The following is a 19,018-nucleotide window of genomic DNA, read 5'->3' as shown; positions in this document are numbered from 1 at the left end:
TACTAAACAAAAGAATATGTCTGATATTTGTGCCATATATTTATATTTGTATTATTTAATAATATTTGAAATTGAAAAATAAATTACTTTGAAACTAATAGTAAAATCCCATGTAATTTTTTTTTATTTTGTACCATATTTTTAATACTCCTTTTTAGATACAGGTATGGCTTTCTTAGGTGTACCTTGGAATGATACTAGATGTACATATTGCCTGTACTTTGAACTTTATTGTACCAAAATATCCTATACTATGAAATGCAAGTATAATATTTTAATCAAACTGTAGATGTTGTGTAGTTATACTGTGATGTCATACAAAAGTAGTGTAATGTATCTTGAATATATACTGTAGTATGTGTTTATTGCTTCTGCTCTATCATTATATGGTTAATACTATTTCCAACTTTCCATGAATTAATGGTCAAACGCAGCAAAACTACTGTAGTTGAAGGGAAAATTTCAGTTATGGATATGAGTAATTATAAAATGGTAGGGCCAGTGGTTGGACTTTGATGTGATAGTTACACAGTGCACCAGGCACATCTAGTTTGCGGAGGCGTCTCCCGAGGGGATCGGTATGAAATACCGCCAAACGCATGTCCAGCGGTTTGAATCCCGATGCTGGCGTACCATAGCGTATGCAGGCACAGGGAATCGCATGGCACGATGCGTGCGCAGGTTTGTGGTGTGATCAGCCACAACATAACTGGGCGTATCTGTATGGCATTTTGAGGCTTGTTAGTGAGTTCCAGTTAATTCATAATGAGATGAGCATTTTTGGAAGACTGGTCTTACCGTCTAAAGAGAGAAATATGCAAGAGTCTGTGCCTGGCGCTGGAGGGGGAGGAGGACTATGTTCTCCCCTCATGGGCAGTCTGTGCAGGGTGGCATATGCCCCCCGGACCGGTACACTTTAAGCTATCTACGGCCACAGTCAGTCAGAGTGCACTGTACACTGTCTTAGCTGCTTGAATTACTGATTGGTGGATAATGCTGGCCATCCACCAATCCCTGTCGGCATATCCAAGCAATGATTGGTGGATGCTTAAGCTATTCACCAATCAGAGGAGACTACAAACACGCTGGGACAGTGATGAAGCTGGAGGGGACTGCAGCAGGAGGAGAGGTAAGTGTACTGGTCTGTCCACATAGATCTGAGGTATCATTGTAATGGATATTTTATGAAGGGCAGGGGTGCAGTTATGAGAAATGGCTAGATCTGGGGTTTGATTTTTATTCAAATAAGAGATGGCTGTCAAATACAGTACACAGTTGTAATCTAGGGAAGAGGGAGGGTGAGATCTGGTCTGATTTTAAATGGGAGTCATTTATTATTTATTTTACGATTACAAGGTAGACACTGTTTTGCTCAAATTGTTGAAAGTTGTTTGTCACCCTGTCACCCAGTGCTATCACGAGGACACGCCCCCTCCTGGATTGACTACACCCCCTTTTTGGAAGCGCATGCGCGGCGCCGTTTTTCAATTTGCCTTGGGCGCCAAAAACCCTAGTTACGCCTCTGCATAGTTACTCACTGTATTGTGCTGGACACTGGGTAAATCTTGTTCTTGGTGAGAACTACTTTCAGGTCCTTTGAGTGTGAAGTAATTTGGACATTTGTGTACTTCAATGAGGCAGTGATGTGCTTCTTTTCTGTGAGCAGTGTCTCTGTAAGAGATGTTATTGTTTACACTTGTGAAATTATACAGCTGTGGCTTTATGATGAGGTTCAGATAACCGCAGGAAGCAGATCAGGTCTGAGGAGTGCGGTCATTCCACATCATTATATAACACAAAAAATAAAAAAGCTTTTTTTTGTCTGCAAATGTTTTAATTAAATAAAATACAGATGATATTCGGTGATACATGTGTACTAGATTTAGAGAAAAACAGTTGATTAAAATGAAAATGTTACATTACAAAATTGCAGTATTCTAATTATGAGAATTTTATTTGTCATCTTTTGCGATGATGATCATAAGTTATATTGTGTATAATAACTGTTTAGTGACAACCTAACTGTCAATTGAAAACATATATAGGATTTAAAGTATCTGATTTATTTTACAATTTTAATGCATTTTTAAGTGAATATTTCACATTTATTTTTCTTTGCAGGAATCATGAATGTAATTAGTGAAAAACGTGGCACTATTCTTACAATTGGTATAAATAGGCCTGATGCCAGAAATGCTGTAAATCCTGAGACTGCATCCCAGCTTGTCCAAGCATTTAATGAATTTGAGAAAGACTCATCCCTAACAGCGGCAGTACTTCATGGATTAGGTGATTATCCTCTTATATTTTTTCTTATCTTTTGCAAAAATGTTGAATGCTGTTAGTTTATGAATAAATGTTTAAAATATATATAATTGACCAGCACTGGTTATTGGGAATTGTGACTAGACTTTCAGCATTTTCCTCTATTATTCTTGCCTTAAATCTACTCTGACAAATGCAGACCTAGAGACCATTATATTTCAAGTGTATATATATATAGAACTGGAGACCTTGAAGGTCGACACAGCTGAGCAGGAGAACATGTAGCGGAACTGGACCACGGCCACCTTTGCTGGTACAAATTGTGCCAGTCCAGGAGAAAAAGCTGTCAATTCCACAAATTCACATCTATCTTGATTTTCTGGACAAGGTTTAGGGAGATAGTAAAAGTCTCTTTAGCTTTAGAAAAGATGGGTTTTGGATGCAGGATGCCATCATAATATAAATAATAAAATCAAAAGGAAAAAATAAACAGTCATTCCTAGGTTATAAAGGTTATATTTTTTTTAAATTGGCAGATTGAAATAACCATTTTAAAATTGTTCAGTTCAATAGAAACAATGCATTCTATTGCAAAAAAAGAAATGTAAAAATGTTGGCGCGCCTTCTGTTTAATATGTTACTGACGGAGAGTGACTAGTCAGTAGCAAAGTATTGTAACCTAAAAGCTGTAGGTGCTAAAAAGTGATAAAGGATAATTAGTGTTGTTTATGATACATCTTAAGTTATATATTAAATTTTTTTGTTTTTAATAAAAAGAAAAAATCACATATAGAAAGTTCTAATGATCTAATGAAAGCTTTAATTAAAATGTGCTTTTAAAGTTTGGAAACATTACGTGTCAGTGCATTCATTACCCTTAAAATACGTATCTAAAAACATTTGCTCCTGGAATAAAATATGTCACAATGCAAGAGTTGCACATGCATTTACATTATGCATACAGGGAAAATACTGGCTTCTTTTGCATGAATGGACAAGTACTGGGCAGCTTTATTTTTGCACTAAAATTTTGACTTAAGCTAAGACACACCGCCCCCATATATAAATCTCTCTGCGCATTTTAAAGGTTTCTGCATCCAGTGCCAGGTTAAGTTCCACATGGGACTAGAGCTGAATTCAATGAAGGGCTTATTGTGTGCTGCTGCAGGGGGTGTGACTAATGATGTTGGGGCATGACTAGTACTGTGTGTGTGTTTGTGGCGGAGGGGTGTCTGTACAGGGGGCATGGCCTGTGCCTTTGAGCGTGGCTAGCACCATGGAGGGCATAGCTAGCACCTGTTTTCAACCACCTCAGTCTCCCTCTCCCTCCCCTCTTTGATTACATCAATAGTGTAATGATTATATATATATATTTATATATATATATATATATATATATATATATATATATATATATATATATATATAAAAATGCATTGGCTTCTGGTGGTAGCCCACATGGTTTCCTGTGATTGACATACTTTAACTGTTATTTAAGAAGTGAGCTGCACTAGGGTGTAAGTAATTTTTTCCTCTCTTTGATGTGGGTCATGTCCTGAGGAAAGTCTGCTACTGACTGAAACGTCAACTGTACTTGAATGTGAAAGGTTGTAAGTACCCTTACTTGATAAAGAATCCCGTTGAGTGCACTCAGCTTCTTTATAACTATACACTCACCAAGTCCAAATACAGAGGGGACCTTTGTCAAGACTCAATAAAAGACGCAGCACCAATTGGCAGCACAAGTACATCCAGAGCCTCCTTATATACCTAAATGATAATAAAATAATGAGCTTAATTGATGGGTGTGGACGCCAGTTATAAATGCGTTTAACAGTGGAACGCATGACTTCTGGGTACTGATTCAACCAATCATATAAAATATACAAAAGGTTGAGCACGACTGGTTAGGTTCCTCTTTAGGGGATATTTTTACTATGCTGATTACATACTGCAATGTTCTTGTACAGTATAGCACACACTGGTAGTGGTATTTTTCTATTTTTATTGTATTTTTCTATTTTTATTGTAATTCCACTTTAGTTTGTATTGCTGTTATTTTTAATATGATATATAGAGTCCTAATATGAGCTCATTACATTTTAAGCTACATGACCCCTTTATGTACTAATGATAGTAATATACCTTGTCTCTGATAATCTCAGGTGCCCAGGTGTGTGAGTTCCACGCTAGAACACATGTTAAACATATCTTTGTTTCTCTGTAATGCCTAATGTTCCCCATAATGACCCTGTTAAGGTTCACATGTTCCTTACTGATAAATGCTTTGCATCTCGTGCTGGAATGCATGCCACGCATTGTGTAAATTTTTTGTTATTTACCAGCTTTTATATTCTTTATGACGTATGCGTACCACACTTTAACGAACGTGGAATTTAATGTCAGTGTGCGCCCTTCCCGCTTCCACACTGGAACTCAAGCGACACCTATGTGATTTTAGTGACGTGATGCGTCCCACGATGGAATGCAAGTTGCGCTTCACTGGTAGTTTTTCACCATATTCTATTTGATTTTTTGAATCACTTACAATCACAATAATCTCTCTCACAGAGATACTGCTCACAGAAAAGCAGCACATCACTGCCTCACTGACAGTTATACACATTTCTGACTGAAAATTTTAAAGAAATGTCAAAATTACTAAATAACTTAAAGGACCTGACATTAGACCTCCCCAAAGAGGACTGGTACAAATGATGACCTCTTACCTGAGCAGCCACTTCAGAATGCAGCACAGCATACAGGGGCAGATGTATTAACCGCCGAAGCGGCATCAGCGCAAGTTATGTGTGCTGATACCGCTTCTCCCCCATGTATTATTGGGGGGCTGGGCAGTAATAGCACATAGCGCCCCTGTCAATATTGGCACTGCGATCTACAAGATAGCAGCGCCAATGGGCAGGGCAGGGCAATGCATGAAAGGTCAGTTCGCCTGACCGTTCAGCCAGCTGCAGCTTGGCGATGCCCTACACTTACAGCAAGGACAGCGCTGCACGCGGGATCTGACAATGCTTGTGAGGTTCCGCGCATGCCCAGTGGATCCAGATGGAAGTGAGAAACAGTTCATCAGCACTAGGCTGATGTGCTGTGTGCTCAGCCAGGGATCGCCTGAGGGGGGAGTTTTCACTTCCTGCTTTGCCTCGGTAAAGATCTGCTCCACAGTGTGTAGACAGGATGTAGTTAGTTTACCGACGCCTGGGATGCCGGCCGTTGGGATCCCGACCAAGGACTAAAGATAGGCGTCGAAATCCTGACGACGAAATCCCAACAGCAAACATCCCAACCGTAGGTAAGCAGGGTCCTTGTAAACTGTTAGCTGTGGAGGGTTAGTTTTAGGGGCCCCAGGGGAAGATTAGGGTTAGGCATCCCCCGGGGGGGGTTAGGCCATGGGGAGGTGGGATTAGGCTTAGGCACCCCCAGGGGGAGGTTTGTGTTAGACACCACCGGGGGAGGTTAGGTTTAGGCATCACTAAGGGGTAGGGTTAGTGTACTTACCACCCCTGTTGGCATATTCATCATTCGGGTTTCCGGTGTCGGGATATGCGGGACATCATACCTATTCCTGAGTAGACATGCCAGCCTTGTCCCTGAAGAAGCATCAAGCACTTCCTGCCAGTACAGTTCTCTGTTCAACACAAGTTTCCTTTCCAAAATGAACCGCTCTTAGTGACAGAAGTCATTAATGCTGAACTGTTTGAACAGCCTCTTCTGGATGTTCTACTGTTTTATTCACTTACACTGTTATCCAGTTAAATGTTTATTCATTAAAAATAATTCAAATTAAACAGCCTATATCAGTGGTTGCCAACGTTAATTGAGGTGTGAGCTACTTTAGTAAAATTAAACCTTCTAAAGAGCTACTAAAAATCTGGCTAATAACCGAACAAATGTAAGGAAAATGAAAATAAAAAATGTTTCATAGAAAACAACAATGCATTTAATTATTACAGTGATATAGTTGTAGTTTGTAAATAAAATGTAAGCACAGGCACATTTCACTATTAATTACCGGCTCCAAGGAGGTACGTGCAGTAGAGGAGCAAAGGATACTGTATAGGCAGGGCTGCTGTGTGATTTTTCCGGCAGGGCTGGGCGGGAGTCACTCGCTCTGCTGTAGCGTAGATGCCGTGGGTGGAACCACAGGGAAGCACAGCTGCGTCAATCACCTGCCCTGTGGCTCCACCCATGGCGTAGACACCACGGGGGAACATGCGTCAGAGGTTACTTCCTCCTAGTTTATTCGGCAGTACTGCAGCTAGGTGAGCTACCAAAATTAAGACCGCGAGCTACAGGTTGGAGACTCTTTTTATCTCCTATTCTGTATCTGTTTCACCCTACATCATCTCCACGTAGAACTAATTTATCACAACATTGAGTACTTGTTGCATATAACAGCATGTTTCTATCAAGTCTTTACGATAGAGGTTAGTACCAAATAGTAGTATTCAAAAATTCAAGAGAAGAAGAATCTGGTTTGTTAGTGAAACATACGGTGCTATCCAAGGAATTTAACTCTTTCACCATTTCCACGAGTTTAGTCTCAGTGCTGTTCCAAATAAAAAAATATCAATTATAAATATTTAGAAATACATGATATTTACCCCATATTTGGGCATAATGTATGTGGTCTCATATTCTTGCATAAAGATATTGGTATAAGCGGTTGCCAAATTAGATCCCATGGCATTCCTCTGTTTTTTGCGTGTAGAACTCGCTGTTATACATAAAGGTGTTTATATATATTTCTACTTCAGGGTCCATAGGGTATCCACAGGATACCTTGGGGTATAGGTGTGACGTCAGTCGCAGGGCACCAAAGAGTTAAGCTTTCAGCCTCCCAGGATGCACTAGGTCCCCCTCCTATACCCCGCCCCCGGGCCAAGGCACCTCAGTTTAGTTTGGTGCCCGGCCGGAGTCGGGTGCACCTGTTGGAGTGGGGGCTAGAAGAGCCCCTGAAGCTTTTTCTTCATGCAGCTGTGGCTGCACATCTGGATGAACAGCATGGACAGTCAGTCCTGACGTCCATGCTGTCTTCCCTACACCCCGCCGGTACCAGAACGCCGGTACTGATCCGGGGATGCTGGTGGGCGTCTGGGGTCACAGCTAGCGGTGACCCCAGATGCTCCGGACCATGGCCGGATTAAAGGGGGACAGAGGTAAGCAGCGGGGTCCCGCGGTGGGTCCCCGCTGATCACATGGTCCTAAGTCCCCAGGCAGGGGGCTCCCTGGGGACTGGCTGCAGCGTGGAGCCAGGCGACCAACCTGCGCTTCCACTACCCCCTGGGACAGCGGACCGCAGCAGAGCGGTAGCGCTGCGGCGTCCCAGGGGTTAAATGCATGCCAGGGGAGCGCGCCTTCCCTGTCTCACAGCCGGCGCCTCCCCCGCTGCACACAGCCCTCTCTGCACTGTGCTGACTGGTCCTGTGTCAGCGCTCCTCCCCCAGGCCAGCTTCTCTCTGCTCCTCGGCGGCCATCTTCTCTGCAACGCATGGTGAACGCTGCTGGAAGTCTGGAAGGAAGCATCGTGGTCTGGGTCCCCCCGCATACCTCTCCTCCGCTGTGGCTCAGGTCTGTGTATGCAGCGCTGTGTCCTACCAGGCCCTGTGTCTGTGTAGTTGAGTGATCAGCGCTGTTAGTGCAGGAATTGTTATTTCTCTGCATTGTATGTGACTGTGCTAGCGCTGCCTGTAACTTTTCTTCTCTAAACTGTCAGCTTTATTACTGTCCCTGTTCTTTCTGCTAAAGCCCTTGCGGTGCGGTGCTGCAGGGTGGTCTCTCGCCTATTTAATACTTAATTGGTGAGAGAGGTCACATACGTGGTGCCATAATGTCTGAAAGTGATTTTCCCCTCCGGCTACAGTGTACCACGTGCAAAGTACCGTTAGCGGAGGGGGAGGGTAGCGCGGAGGGCCTTTGCCGGCAGTGTTTGTCCATGGCGCGGCCTATTACGGTTACAGCACCGGTACAGGAGCCGCCCTGGGCTTGTTTCGCTCAGGCGTTAACAGCTTTAGTGGGCCAGTTAGCTCCGCAGCCCGCGTTTACTCCGATGGGTTTGTCCCAGCAGTCTGTGGTGTCGTCACCCATGCAGGGGTTCCCACGACAATTGGTGGTACCCCACAGTCTCCCTATTTCCCCGCTCCCGGGTTCTCAGGAGCCAGCGTGGGTTAACTCCCTGACGAGTTCTGTACAGCACTTGTCGGATGTGTTGCAAGGGGAGTCTGTGATGCGGCCTCATAAAAGGCCGGTGGCGTCTCTGTCCGCTCCTTATGAGGATGACGAAGGGACGTCTGATGATGGGGAGATTCTGGATCCTTACGATCAGGAACCTTTCCATACTAAGGACGCTGATGCTAAGTCCAAAGTATATATTCCTGGACTTATTCGGGCGGTCCGCACAGCCTTGGTGATTGAGGACGAAGTTCCCCCAGCGGCTAAATCTAAGTATGCCTTTTTCAAAGATGTGAAGGGCGATGCCACAGTCTTTCCTCTTTCGGGTCAGTTGGTGGACCATTTAGAGGAGGCGTGGAAACAACCTGGCAAAAGATACCAGCCGCAGAGACGCCTGGCGGTGGCTTATCCGTTCGCGGATAATTATTTTGCTAAGTGTGAATCCCCTCCACAGGTGGATTTTCACGTGACCCGTCTTGTCCGTAGTGCCACATTGCCGATGCCATCCATGTCCTCCCTTAAGGATGCTACGGACCGCAAGGTAGAAATCTGCCTGAAGTCCGCTTATTCCCTTGCAGGGGGGGCAGCACGGCCGGCTATGGCCATTTGCTGGGTTGCCAGAGCGATGGAGCGCTGGGCGGATTCATTAGAGGCTTCTTTTGAATCCGACTGTCCGGCCGAACAGGCGGAGTTGATTGGCAATCTCCGTGATTCGGCCACCTACATCAACGAGGCGGCTCTAGACATTAGTACTCTGGTGTCTAGAATTTCTTCAGCAGCGGTAGCTGCTCGTCGCACCTTGTGGCTGCGATCCTGGAAGGCGGACGCAGATCCAAGAAAGGTCTGGAAGCGTTGCCGTTTACCGGAGAAGTTCTCTTCGGTCCGGATCTGGATAAGATTGTGGCCACGCTGGCGGCAGCCAAATCTGCTTGTCTCCCGTCGGCCGCTGCTCCTTCTGGTTCTGGACCATCGTCCTTTCGGTCATCTAGGGCCCAGGGCAGGCCCAAACCACAGTCGTTTCCTCGACAGGCTGGCCCTAAGAAATCGGTCAAGCCCCGGAAACAGGCATGGAGTACCAGACGTCCGGCCCCCAAGCCAGATGACAAGCCTGCGGCCTGACGGTCCGGGTCTCCCCTTGGGGGATCCCAGGGTGGGAGGCCGCCTGCTGCAGTTCTCCCGGTGTTGGTCGTTCACTACGACAGACACTTGGGTTCTGGAGGTGGTCTCTCACGGGTACGCCCTCTCCTTCCGGCACAGACCCCCGGCTCGATTCTTCACCACGGGTCTACCATCAGACCGGAACAAGGCTACGGAGCTGCGGAAGGTATTGCACACTATGCTCCAGGCTGGAGTTATAGTGCCTGTTCCATTCTCCCAGAGGGGCCAGGGTTTCTATTCAAATCTATTTTTGGTACAGAAACCCAATGGGTCATATCGTCCGATTCTCAACCTGAAAGCACTCAACAAGTCTTTGCGGGTCCCGAAGTTTCGGATGGAGACCCTACGGTCCATCATTCTGGCGCTGGAACCTGGGGACTACATGGTGTCATTGGACATACAGGACGCTATGGCGGTCATGGCGGCTTCTCTGCGGCTGCAAGGAGTCCGCATGTTGCCGTACTTGGACGACCTGTTATTGGTGGCAGGATCTCCAGAGCTCCTGTTACACCACTTGGACCTGACCATTGCACTGCTGCAACGGCACGGCTGGCTAATCAACTGGCAGAAGTCCACTCTAATCCCGTCTCGGAGGATTCTGCATCTTGGAGCCTTATTGGACTCGGGACAGCAAAGGATCTTCGTGACGGAGGACAAGATCTCTGCTTTACAGTCAAGGGTGCGCAGTTGTCTGCACAGCCGCCGGGTGTCCTTACACTCGGCGATGAGGTTACTGGGCTCCATGGTGTCGGTGTTCGACATGGTGGAATACGCCCTGTTTCACTCCAGACCTCTGCAGCACCTGATCCTGTCCAAGTGGAACGGGCTGCCTCAGTCTCTGAAGTTCCAGACGATTGTGCTCACCCCGGAGGTTCGCCTGTTCCTTGCGTGGTGGTTAAAGACGACCCACCTCAACAAGGGACGTCCGTTCTGGGTTCCAAATTGGGTCCTGTTGACAACGGACGCCAGTCTTCGGGGCTGGGGAGCAGTTTCGGGTCCACACTTGTTCCAGGGCAGGTGGACACCGACAGAAGCGGAGCTTCCAATAAATATCTTGGAACTCCGTGCGGTCTTCAATGCTCTCCTGCAGGCACAGCGGTTTCTCCAGGGTCACCCGGTGCAGGTCCAGTCGGACAATGCTACCACCGTGGCCTACATAAACAGGCAAGGAGGAACTCGCAGTCGGGCGGCTCTCGTAGAGGTCTCTCGGATCCTGGTTTGGGCGGAGCGCAATCTTCCGGCCATATCAGCGGTCTTCATCCCGGGAGTGCTAAATTGGGAGGCGGACTTTCTAAGTCGCCAGGACGTTCATCCAGGGGAATGGTCCCTGCACCCGGACGTTTTTCAACTACTGGTGGACAGGTGGGGTCTTCCAGAAATCGACCTCATGGCGTCCCGGCACAACAACAAGTTGCCGGTGTACGGGTCTCGCACAAGAGACGAAGGGGCGTCTCTGGTGGATGCTCTGTCCGTCCGGTGGACGTTCAGGTTCGCATACCTGTTCCCTCCGGTCTCCCTTCTTCCACGGGTAATCCGGAAATTCAAACAGGAAGGAGGGACGCTCCTGTTGATAGCTCCCGCGTGGCCCAGACGGCACTGGTTCTCAGACCTTCAGGGTCTGTCCGTGGACAGTCCTCTGCGGTTGCCGCTACGACCGGACCTTCTGTCTCAGGGTCCTTGTCTTCACCCGGACCTGACTCGGCTGTCTTTGGCGGCGTGGCTGTTGAGACGGCCATGCTGAGGTCCTGGGGGTTTTCCAGCTCTGTGGTGCGTACCATGTTACGAGCTCGGAAACCGTCTTCCGCGAGGATATACCATCGCGTGTGGCATACGTTCTTCCAGTGGTGTCGACCGAGAGGTTATGCACCGCGGGAGTTTCGTCTGTCTCGGATTCTCGCCTTCCTGCAAGCGGCACTAGATCATGGGCTTCGCCTTGCTTCTTTGAAGGTACAGGTTTCGGCCCTATCTGTCTGGTTTCACCGTAGGATTGCTACAATCCCGGATGTGCGCACCTTTATGCAAGGTGTTCTCCGTATTCAGCCGCCCTTTGTTCCACCTGTGGCGCCTTGGGATTTGGCTGTGGTCCTGAGGGCTCTCCAAGGACCGCCGTTTGAACCACTGGGCTCAGTGGATATTAAATGGCTAACAGCTAAGACTGTTTTCCTTCTGGCCGTTGCTTCAGCCAGACGTGTTTCTGAGTTAGGGGCTCTTTCTTGTAGACCCCCTTTCTTGGTTTTTCATGGGAACAGGGCAGTGCTCCGCACTCGGCCCGAGTTTCTTCCCAAAGTTGTTTCCCAGTTTCATGTTAACGAGGAAATAGTTGTTCCGGCCTTTAACTCACCGGGTCTTTCCTTGGGTGAGGCCTCTTTGGATGTTGTGCGGGCCTTAAGGACTTATGTTGACCGCACTTCTTTGTTTAGGAAGTCGGACGCTTTGTTGTCCTCTATGGCTTCTGTAAAAAGGGTTGGCCTGCTTCAAAGCAAACTTTGGCAGCCTGGATCCGTATGGCTATTTCTGAAGCTTATCTTCATGAAGGCCTACCGGTCCCTCCTTCTCTGAAGGCTCCTTCCACTAGGTCTGTGGGTCCTTCGTGGGCAGCTCGACGTGGTGCCTCGGCAGTTCAGATCTGCAAGGCTGCTACGTGGTCTTCTGTCCATACCTTCGTGAGGTATTACAGGTTTGACACCTTCGCCTCTCAGGATGCTTCCTTCGGGCGGCGGATTCTCCTTTCTGCACAGGAGCGTCCCCACCCTTAAAGGATACTGCTTTGGGACATCCCCAAGGTATCCTGTGGATACCCTATGGACCCTGAAGTAGAAAATATGAGATATGGTAAGAACTTACCCTTGTTATCTCTATTTCTATGAAGTCCATAGGGTTCCACAGGACTCCCGCCCTGTCGCACCTGTGCTGCAGATGGGCTTTGCTCTGGTCACCGGTTTTCCGTCTCCCTCTGGTGAGAATGTGATTCTTGTATGTGTCCAGATCTTTGTTCTCTCTCTTCCTTCTCCTCCTCCGGCCTATGGCTTGGTAACTAACTGAGGTGCCTTGGCCCGGGGGCGGGGTATAGGAGGGGGACCTAGTGCATCCTGGGAGGCTGAAAGCTTAACTCTTTGGTGCCCTGCGACTGACGTCACACCTATACCCCAAGGTATCCTGTGGAACCCTATGGACTTCGTAGAAATAGAGATAACAAGGGTAAGTTCTTACCATATCTCATATTATATATGTGTGTGTGTGTGTGTATATATATATATATATATATTTATATATATAAAGGCGGACACACATACACGAGAGTTGTTCAATAAATAAAGTAAAAAGACCATAAATTTATTCAATTCGTACATATACGTATAACCAATAGCCTTGGTACAGATTATTTTTCCACACAGTCCCCATACTTAACTAAGCAATTTTTATGACGGTACACCAAGGCTTCTATGCCGGCATAGAAGAAATCAGTGTAAAGTACCTGACCCAGGACATGACATCTTGCTGAACTTCACAGTCAGTTCCGAATCGCCATCCACCCAGTTTCTTCTTCAATGGTCCAAACAGATAGAAATCACTCGATGCCAGGTTAAGGCTGTAGGGAGAATGGTCCAGTACCTCCCAGGAAGGAAGCAGGAGGGGAAGTAGTGGTCTACCTGCTCCAGCTTGCCAGGAAAGTTAGAATGGAGTAGAGAACATTGTATGTATGTGTGTATTATATATATATATATATATATCCGAGGCGTATCTATAATGGGTGCAGAGTGTGCGGAGCACACAGGCCCCTGGGTCCAGGGGCGCCCCGCACCGCACACCCTGCACCAATAGCATTACTTACTTCTCCGGAGTCCCGCGTCAGTGCGGGGGTCCGGCGCTGTAAAAACGACTGGAAAATGGCTGCCGCTGCCATTTTCCCTTTGTTTGCGCATGCGCAGTACAGGGAAAATGGCTGCCATGGCCATTTTTCCTGTGACCAGCACATACTCTGTAGACTCTGGGCGCACTCTAGTGCCCAGAGTCTATAACTCCGGTGCTGGCCGCACACAGCTCATAGCGCTGCCGGCTGCCGGGCAGAAAGGAGGGGGCCCATGTCGGAGACTGCACACGGGCCCCTACTCTCTAGAAACGCCCCTGATATATATATATATATATATGTCCAAGTACATGGAATAGGCACTCACCAGTTAGAAGAAAAAGGTTTTTAATCACTCACATGGTTTAAAACAACAGTCGACGTTTCGGTCCGGATAGACCTTTGTCAAGACAAAAAATTCACCACCATGATTCCACCACAAGTAACCCCAAGTAAACCTGCTGTGAGAGCCACCTTAAATAGCCCAAATCATCACAATCGGTACCGCCCACAATCTGATACCGGAAGTGCCATAAGTATGTAACATAGCCAACCCTGTGGAACATATAGATATTCCTACCACGTAGGTGCACCAACAGACACTTTACCCCTCCATCGGCGTCACAGCCGAGGCCAGCGTACAGTCCATACGGCCGCTCATAGCTGAAGTCGGAAGTAACATGCGTTCCACCGAGTGGAACGCAGGACATCCAGGTTGGGCAGCGCAAGCGCCCACAGCGCATCATCCAACTCAGACAACAGCGTCGGCATGTGCGACACCACTTGGAGCGCATCTTAGCCGGACATAACACAGGAGGAGATATCAAGCAATACGTCACCAGGGCGTTGCCATAGTAACCGATAACAGCATAAGCGCTACACATACGCCTACAGTGGAGATCGGTACCATCATATGCAATCAAGTCTTCATATATTAGGAATCAGTAGTATCTGAATAACAACATACTCGTGTTTGAATAAATAATGGTAGAGCTACATTAATGCTCATATACATCATATAAATCAGAAACTACATAATGGCACACTATATTATATCTCATAGATTGGACAAAGAAAGGGGCTCACAGAGCAGGAAAACCCACCCCAGAGACTATATTCATACTCTTAACTAGACAAGACTAACATACAAATAACATATAAATCAAACATTATAAGATTCCCTAAAAAAAGGGGAAAAAAGAGAAAAAAAGAAAAATCTATGTGCCAACAGGAGTATAATCAAGTTTAGAACGATTACATAATAAAGTCACCGCAAAAAGATATTATATGGATGGTATTCGTTCAAACCACGTGGGGCGATGGTAATCCATTTGGCCTCACGTTTTCTCAGCAGCAGTTCTCTGTCGCCACCACGAATAGATTTAGGAACATGATCAATCAGCATGCACTTGAGTGACGCGGCAGAATGTCCACAAGTAGCAAAGTACTTCGCCACTGGTTTATCAGAAGTCTTTACTTGTAGTGCAGCACGTATGGTTGAACGGTGGTTCGCCATACGTTCTCGAAATGGTCTTGTAGTCATACCCACGTAGTAAAAACTACATGGACATGTCAATATATAAATGACATATTCCATGGTGCAGTGTAATCTAAACTTGATCTCGAATTTCTTTCCACTAACTTGGAGCGACAAGTAGTGCAATCAGCACAACGATAGCATCCATGTTTGCCGCTTTGAAGCCACTGCGTCTATGGTTGAGTCGGCTGTTTAGTAGGTCGCATCAGAAGTTGTCGCAGGTTCGGGCCACGGCGGTATGCCATCATAGGTGGTCGCTTGCTAATTCCTTTAAGTAGCGGATCAGAAGAAATTATAGGCCAATGTTTCCTTATGGCCTTGCTGGCCACATTAGCTGCCAAATCGTATGTCATGGGATAAATCATCCTGTTGGTCTCAATCGGTTTTTTACTGGTGATATTGAGATATCTATGTCGTGCCTTGACCAGACATCTATCCACAGCCACTGGTGAGTACCCACGAGCCAAGAATCTATTACGCATTATTATTATTATTATTATTATTATCCTTTATTTATATGGCGCCACAAAGGTTCCGCAGCGCCTTACACAGTACATAAATGAGCACACAAGAAAAACAGTTAATAGTAATACAAAACAATGCAGGACAAGGACAAGGTTATAAACTCAGCTGCAAAACACAAGCAGCAGGACATGAGCAACCAGGTGGTAGGTGCCATTGTAGGGAGTTAGGAGTAAATTATACTATAAGTAGGGGGAGGAGAAGCACGTGAGGATGAGGGCCCTGCTCGTGAGAGCTTACATTCTAAAGGGGAAGGGCAGACAGACAGGGGCGACACAGAGGGGTAGATAGTGAAGAAGGAGCATGGAGCAGTGGGTTAGGATATGTGCTGCGGAATGTGTGTGTATAAGACGACCTGATGTTATGTAAAAATTAAGTCCTTCATACATCTATCTCTATGATAGAAAATAGATTGTTTGTGTTATTTACATGAGAGATGTACAAAGTAAAGTAGAAGCACTTTAATTTGTGTGTTACATTTTAGCATCTATATACAGCCTGACAAGAAATGCAGCTATTATGGGACTGTCCCGCCATCCTAATACAGTAGTGACTACTTTAGTTCCAGCTGCTGGGTGCTATGCCATGCTCCTGTGAGTGGGTGCATCTCACATGCTAGACCCACTCACAAATGGGTGCAGCCATACATGATGTGGTCCCACAGGATGTTGCAGTACCCGGGCCCAGAATTTCTCTTGGCAGCCCTGGAGGTGACAGACAGAACGAGGAGGGAATGGGGCTTAGTAGTGGGGTAACAAGACCATGGAGGGAGGTGGTTGAGAGTGGAGGTATAGGAGAAGTGGGGGAAAGAAGCAGAGGGTTGGAAGCAGACTGATGAGAGAAAAAAAGGAAGAACAGCAAGTGGAGGAAACAGGAGGGGGAAGAGAGGGACGGATAAAGTAGAGGATTATGTGGACATAGAATATGGGGGTTGTGTGAAGTAAGGGTGTTCATGCTGTGGACAAGGTAATAATTGAGATGTAAACTGGAGTGGAGGCTGTGAGATATAGAGTCAGTGTGATATAGAGACAGTGTAATGTGGAGGCTGTGTGATGTAGAGACAGTGAGATATAGAGTCAGTGTGGATTAAAGTTGTTAAATGTTCAAAAATACATGTAAAGAACAGTGCTGCTAATGTATGAGCGCAGCTCCAAAAGTGATATATAAAGGAGAGGTATGTGAGTAGTGGGTGCAGGAATTAGTTTATAAACAAATGATTAATGTGGATAGATGTGACACAATTGGAAAAGGCAATACAAAATGAATGAGGACAAAATTACAATGTCCCCGAGCTGATCCAGTCCAAAGTGTTCTGATCAACAAAGATCAATCAACAAGAGCAGCACACAGACAGGGGAGCACTTGCAGTGTCCAAGCAGTGAGTGCAGTAAGTAGTTGCCTGGATACAGCAGAAGATGTTGATTTTGTTCATTCACATAAGTATGTTGCTTCTTGTTGTTCAGAAAGTGTTCTGGTTTTGAGTTTCGTTTTCCTCCAGTTTAACTCCAGCGTAACTCCGACTTAGTTATCAAATTGTATTTACACTTATAATCAGAACACTTTGAATCTTAACACAGACTATGGCAGCCTCCGGCTATGCAGCCTGTGGGAGCAGTAATATCTAAAGTTACAAACATGTGTCTCTGTGCTCACTGATTGGGACCCCACCCCAAAAGCTCTAACACACACTAAATTGGGATGCAATAAAGTCTAAGATAAACAATTTGTGAGAAGGGGGAGGCCAACACAGATTCACAATACATTCCTAACTTCCTTTAGATAAATTGCTCTTAGTATAGCAGTAGTTGTAATTTACCCAGTATAAATTTTCAAAACTGTGCTGAGGCAATCACTAAAACAGCATCTGATGGGAGCAGTAGTTGTAATTTACCCAGTATAAATTTTCAAAACTGTGCTGAGGCAATCACTAAAACAGCATCTGATGGGAGCAGTAGTTGTAATTTACCCAGTATAAATTTTCAAAACTGTGCTGAGGCAATCACTAAAACAGCATCTGATGGGAGCAGTAGTTGTAATTTACCCAGTATAAATTTTCAAAACTGTGCTGAGGCAATCACTAAAACAGCATCTGATGGGAGCAGTAGTTGTAATTTACCCAGTATAAATTTTCAAAACTGTGCTGAGGCAATCACTAAAACAGCATCTGATGGGAGCAGTAGTTGTAATTTACCCAGTATAAATTTTCAAAACTGTGCTGAGGCAATCACTAAAACAGCATCTGATGGGAGCAGTAGTTGTAATTTACCCAGTATAAATTTTCAAAACTGTGCTGAGGCAATCACTAAAACAGCATCTGATGGGAGCAGTAGTTGTAATTTACCCAGTATAAATTTTCAAAACTGTGCTGAGGCAATCACTAAAACAGCATCTGATGGGAGCAGTAGTTGTAATTTACCCAGTATAAATTTTCAAAACTGTGCTGAGGCAATCACTAAAACAGCATCTGATGGGAGCAGTAGTTGTAATTTACCCAGTATAAATTTTCAAAACTGTGCTGAGGCAATCACTAAAACAGCATCTGATGGGAGCAGTAGTTGTAATTTACCCAGTATAAATTTTCAAAACTGTGCTGAGGCAATCACTAAAACAGCATCTGATGGGAGCAGTAGTTGTAATTTACCTGTGGAATGCAGAGAAGAAGTCACATCAGTCTTTGCATGGTGCGCATATGACAAATATGACATATGACAAATAAGATCTCCAGCGTAACGCATATTGAGCAACTGTATTTCCGCCATATCAGGTGACGTATTGTTACGCAACACTCGAATAAATTGTGATATAGGAAGAGATTCTTTAAGGCTACTTGCATGATGGCTTGTCGAATGGAGCAATGTGTTCCTATCAGTCACTTTTCGGTATAGAGTTGAACTCAACATCGTGCCCTCACGTGTAATTGTGACGTCAAGAAAATTGATAGAATCTTTATCAATGCAGGCAGTAAACCTTATTGGGCTATCAAGTGCATTAAGGAATGTAATCATTTAAAAAAACTCTACTTTTGTGCCTGTCCAAATCATAAACAGATCATCGATAAATCGCTTATAGCACAAGATTTTATTACCAAACATCCCTAGAATATATTGCTGTTCATAATGGTGCATATAGAGGTTGGCATATGATGGGGCTAAATTTGACCCCATCGTCGTTCCAGACACCTGTACAAAAAACTCATTATCATAACTGAAATGATTGTATCTAAGCACAAGTTCTATCAGTTCACATATAAAGTCAATTGGTGGCCCCACATGTTTACCATTAAGCAAGGCAGTTCTCACTGTCTCAATGCCCGCCTGATGGGGTATCACCGTGTACATTGACACCACATCCATAGTGGCAAGCCACACATCTCCAGTGAGATTATTAAATGTCAAGATCTTATCCAAGAAATTGGTGGTATCTTGTATAAAACTGCTCATCAAGGCCACATGTGGTTGCAAGAATGTATCAACAAACAAAGCCAAGGGTTGTAGAACCGA

The 19,018-nt window shown here is 45.5% G+C and overlaps 1 protein-coding gene across 2 annotated transcripts in view; it reads left to right on the top strand.

The window, feature by feature from the left end:
* LOC148524759 (uncharacterized) overlaps positions 1-19,018 on the top strand; it is a 125,522-nt gene that overhangs the window by 22,889 nt on the left and 83,615 nt on the right. For both annotated transcript variants that reach the window (XM_088471776.1, XM_088471778.1), the window contains one exon: positions 2,122-2,289. In XM_088471776.1, the coding sequence (XP_088327902.1) occupies positions 2,122-2,289 (168 nt within the window). The remainder of the gene's footprint in view (positions 1-2,121; positions 2,290-19,018) is intronic.

Source organism: Taudactylus pleione, unplaced genomic scaffold (genome assembly GCF_031769625.1).
Source record: "Taudactylus pleione unplaced genomic scaffold, aTauple2 ptg000116l, whole genome shotgun sequence".
In the NCBI taxonomy this organism is placed as follows: Eukaryota; Metazoa; Chordata; class Amphibia; order Anura; family Myobatrachidae; genus Taudactylus; species Taudactylus pleione.
Note: the sequence above shows the minus strand (reverse complement) of the source record. Positions and strands in the feature narration are given on the sequence as shown.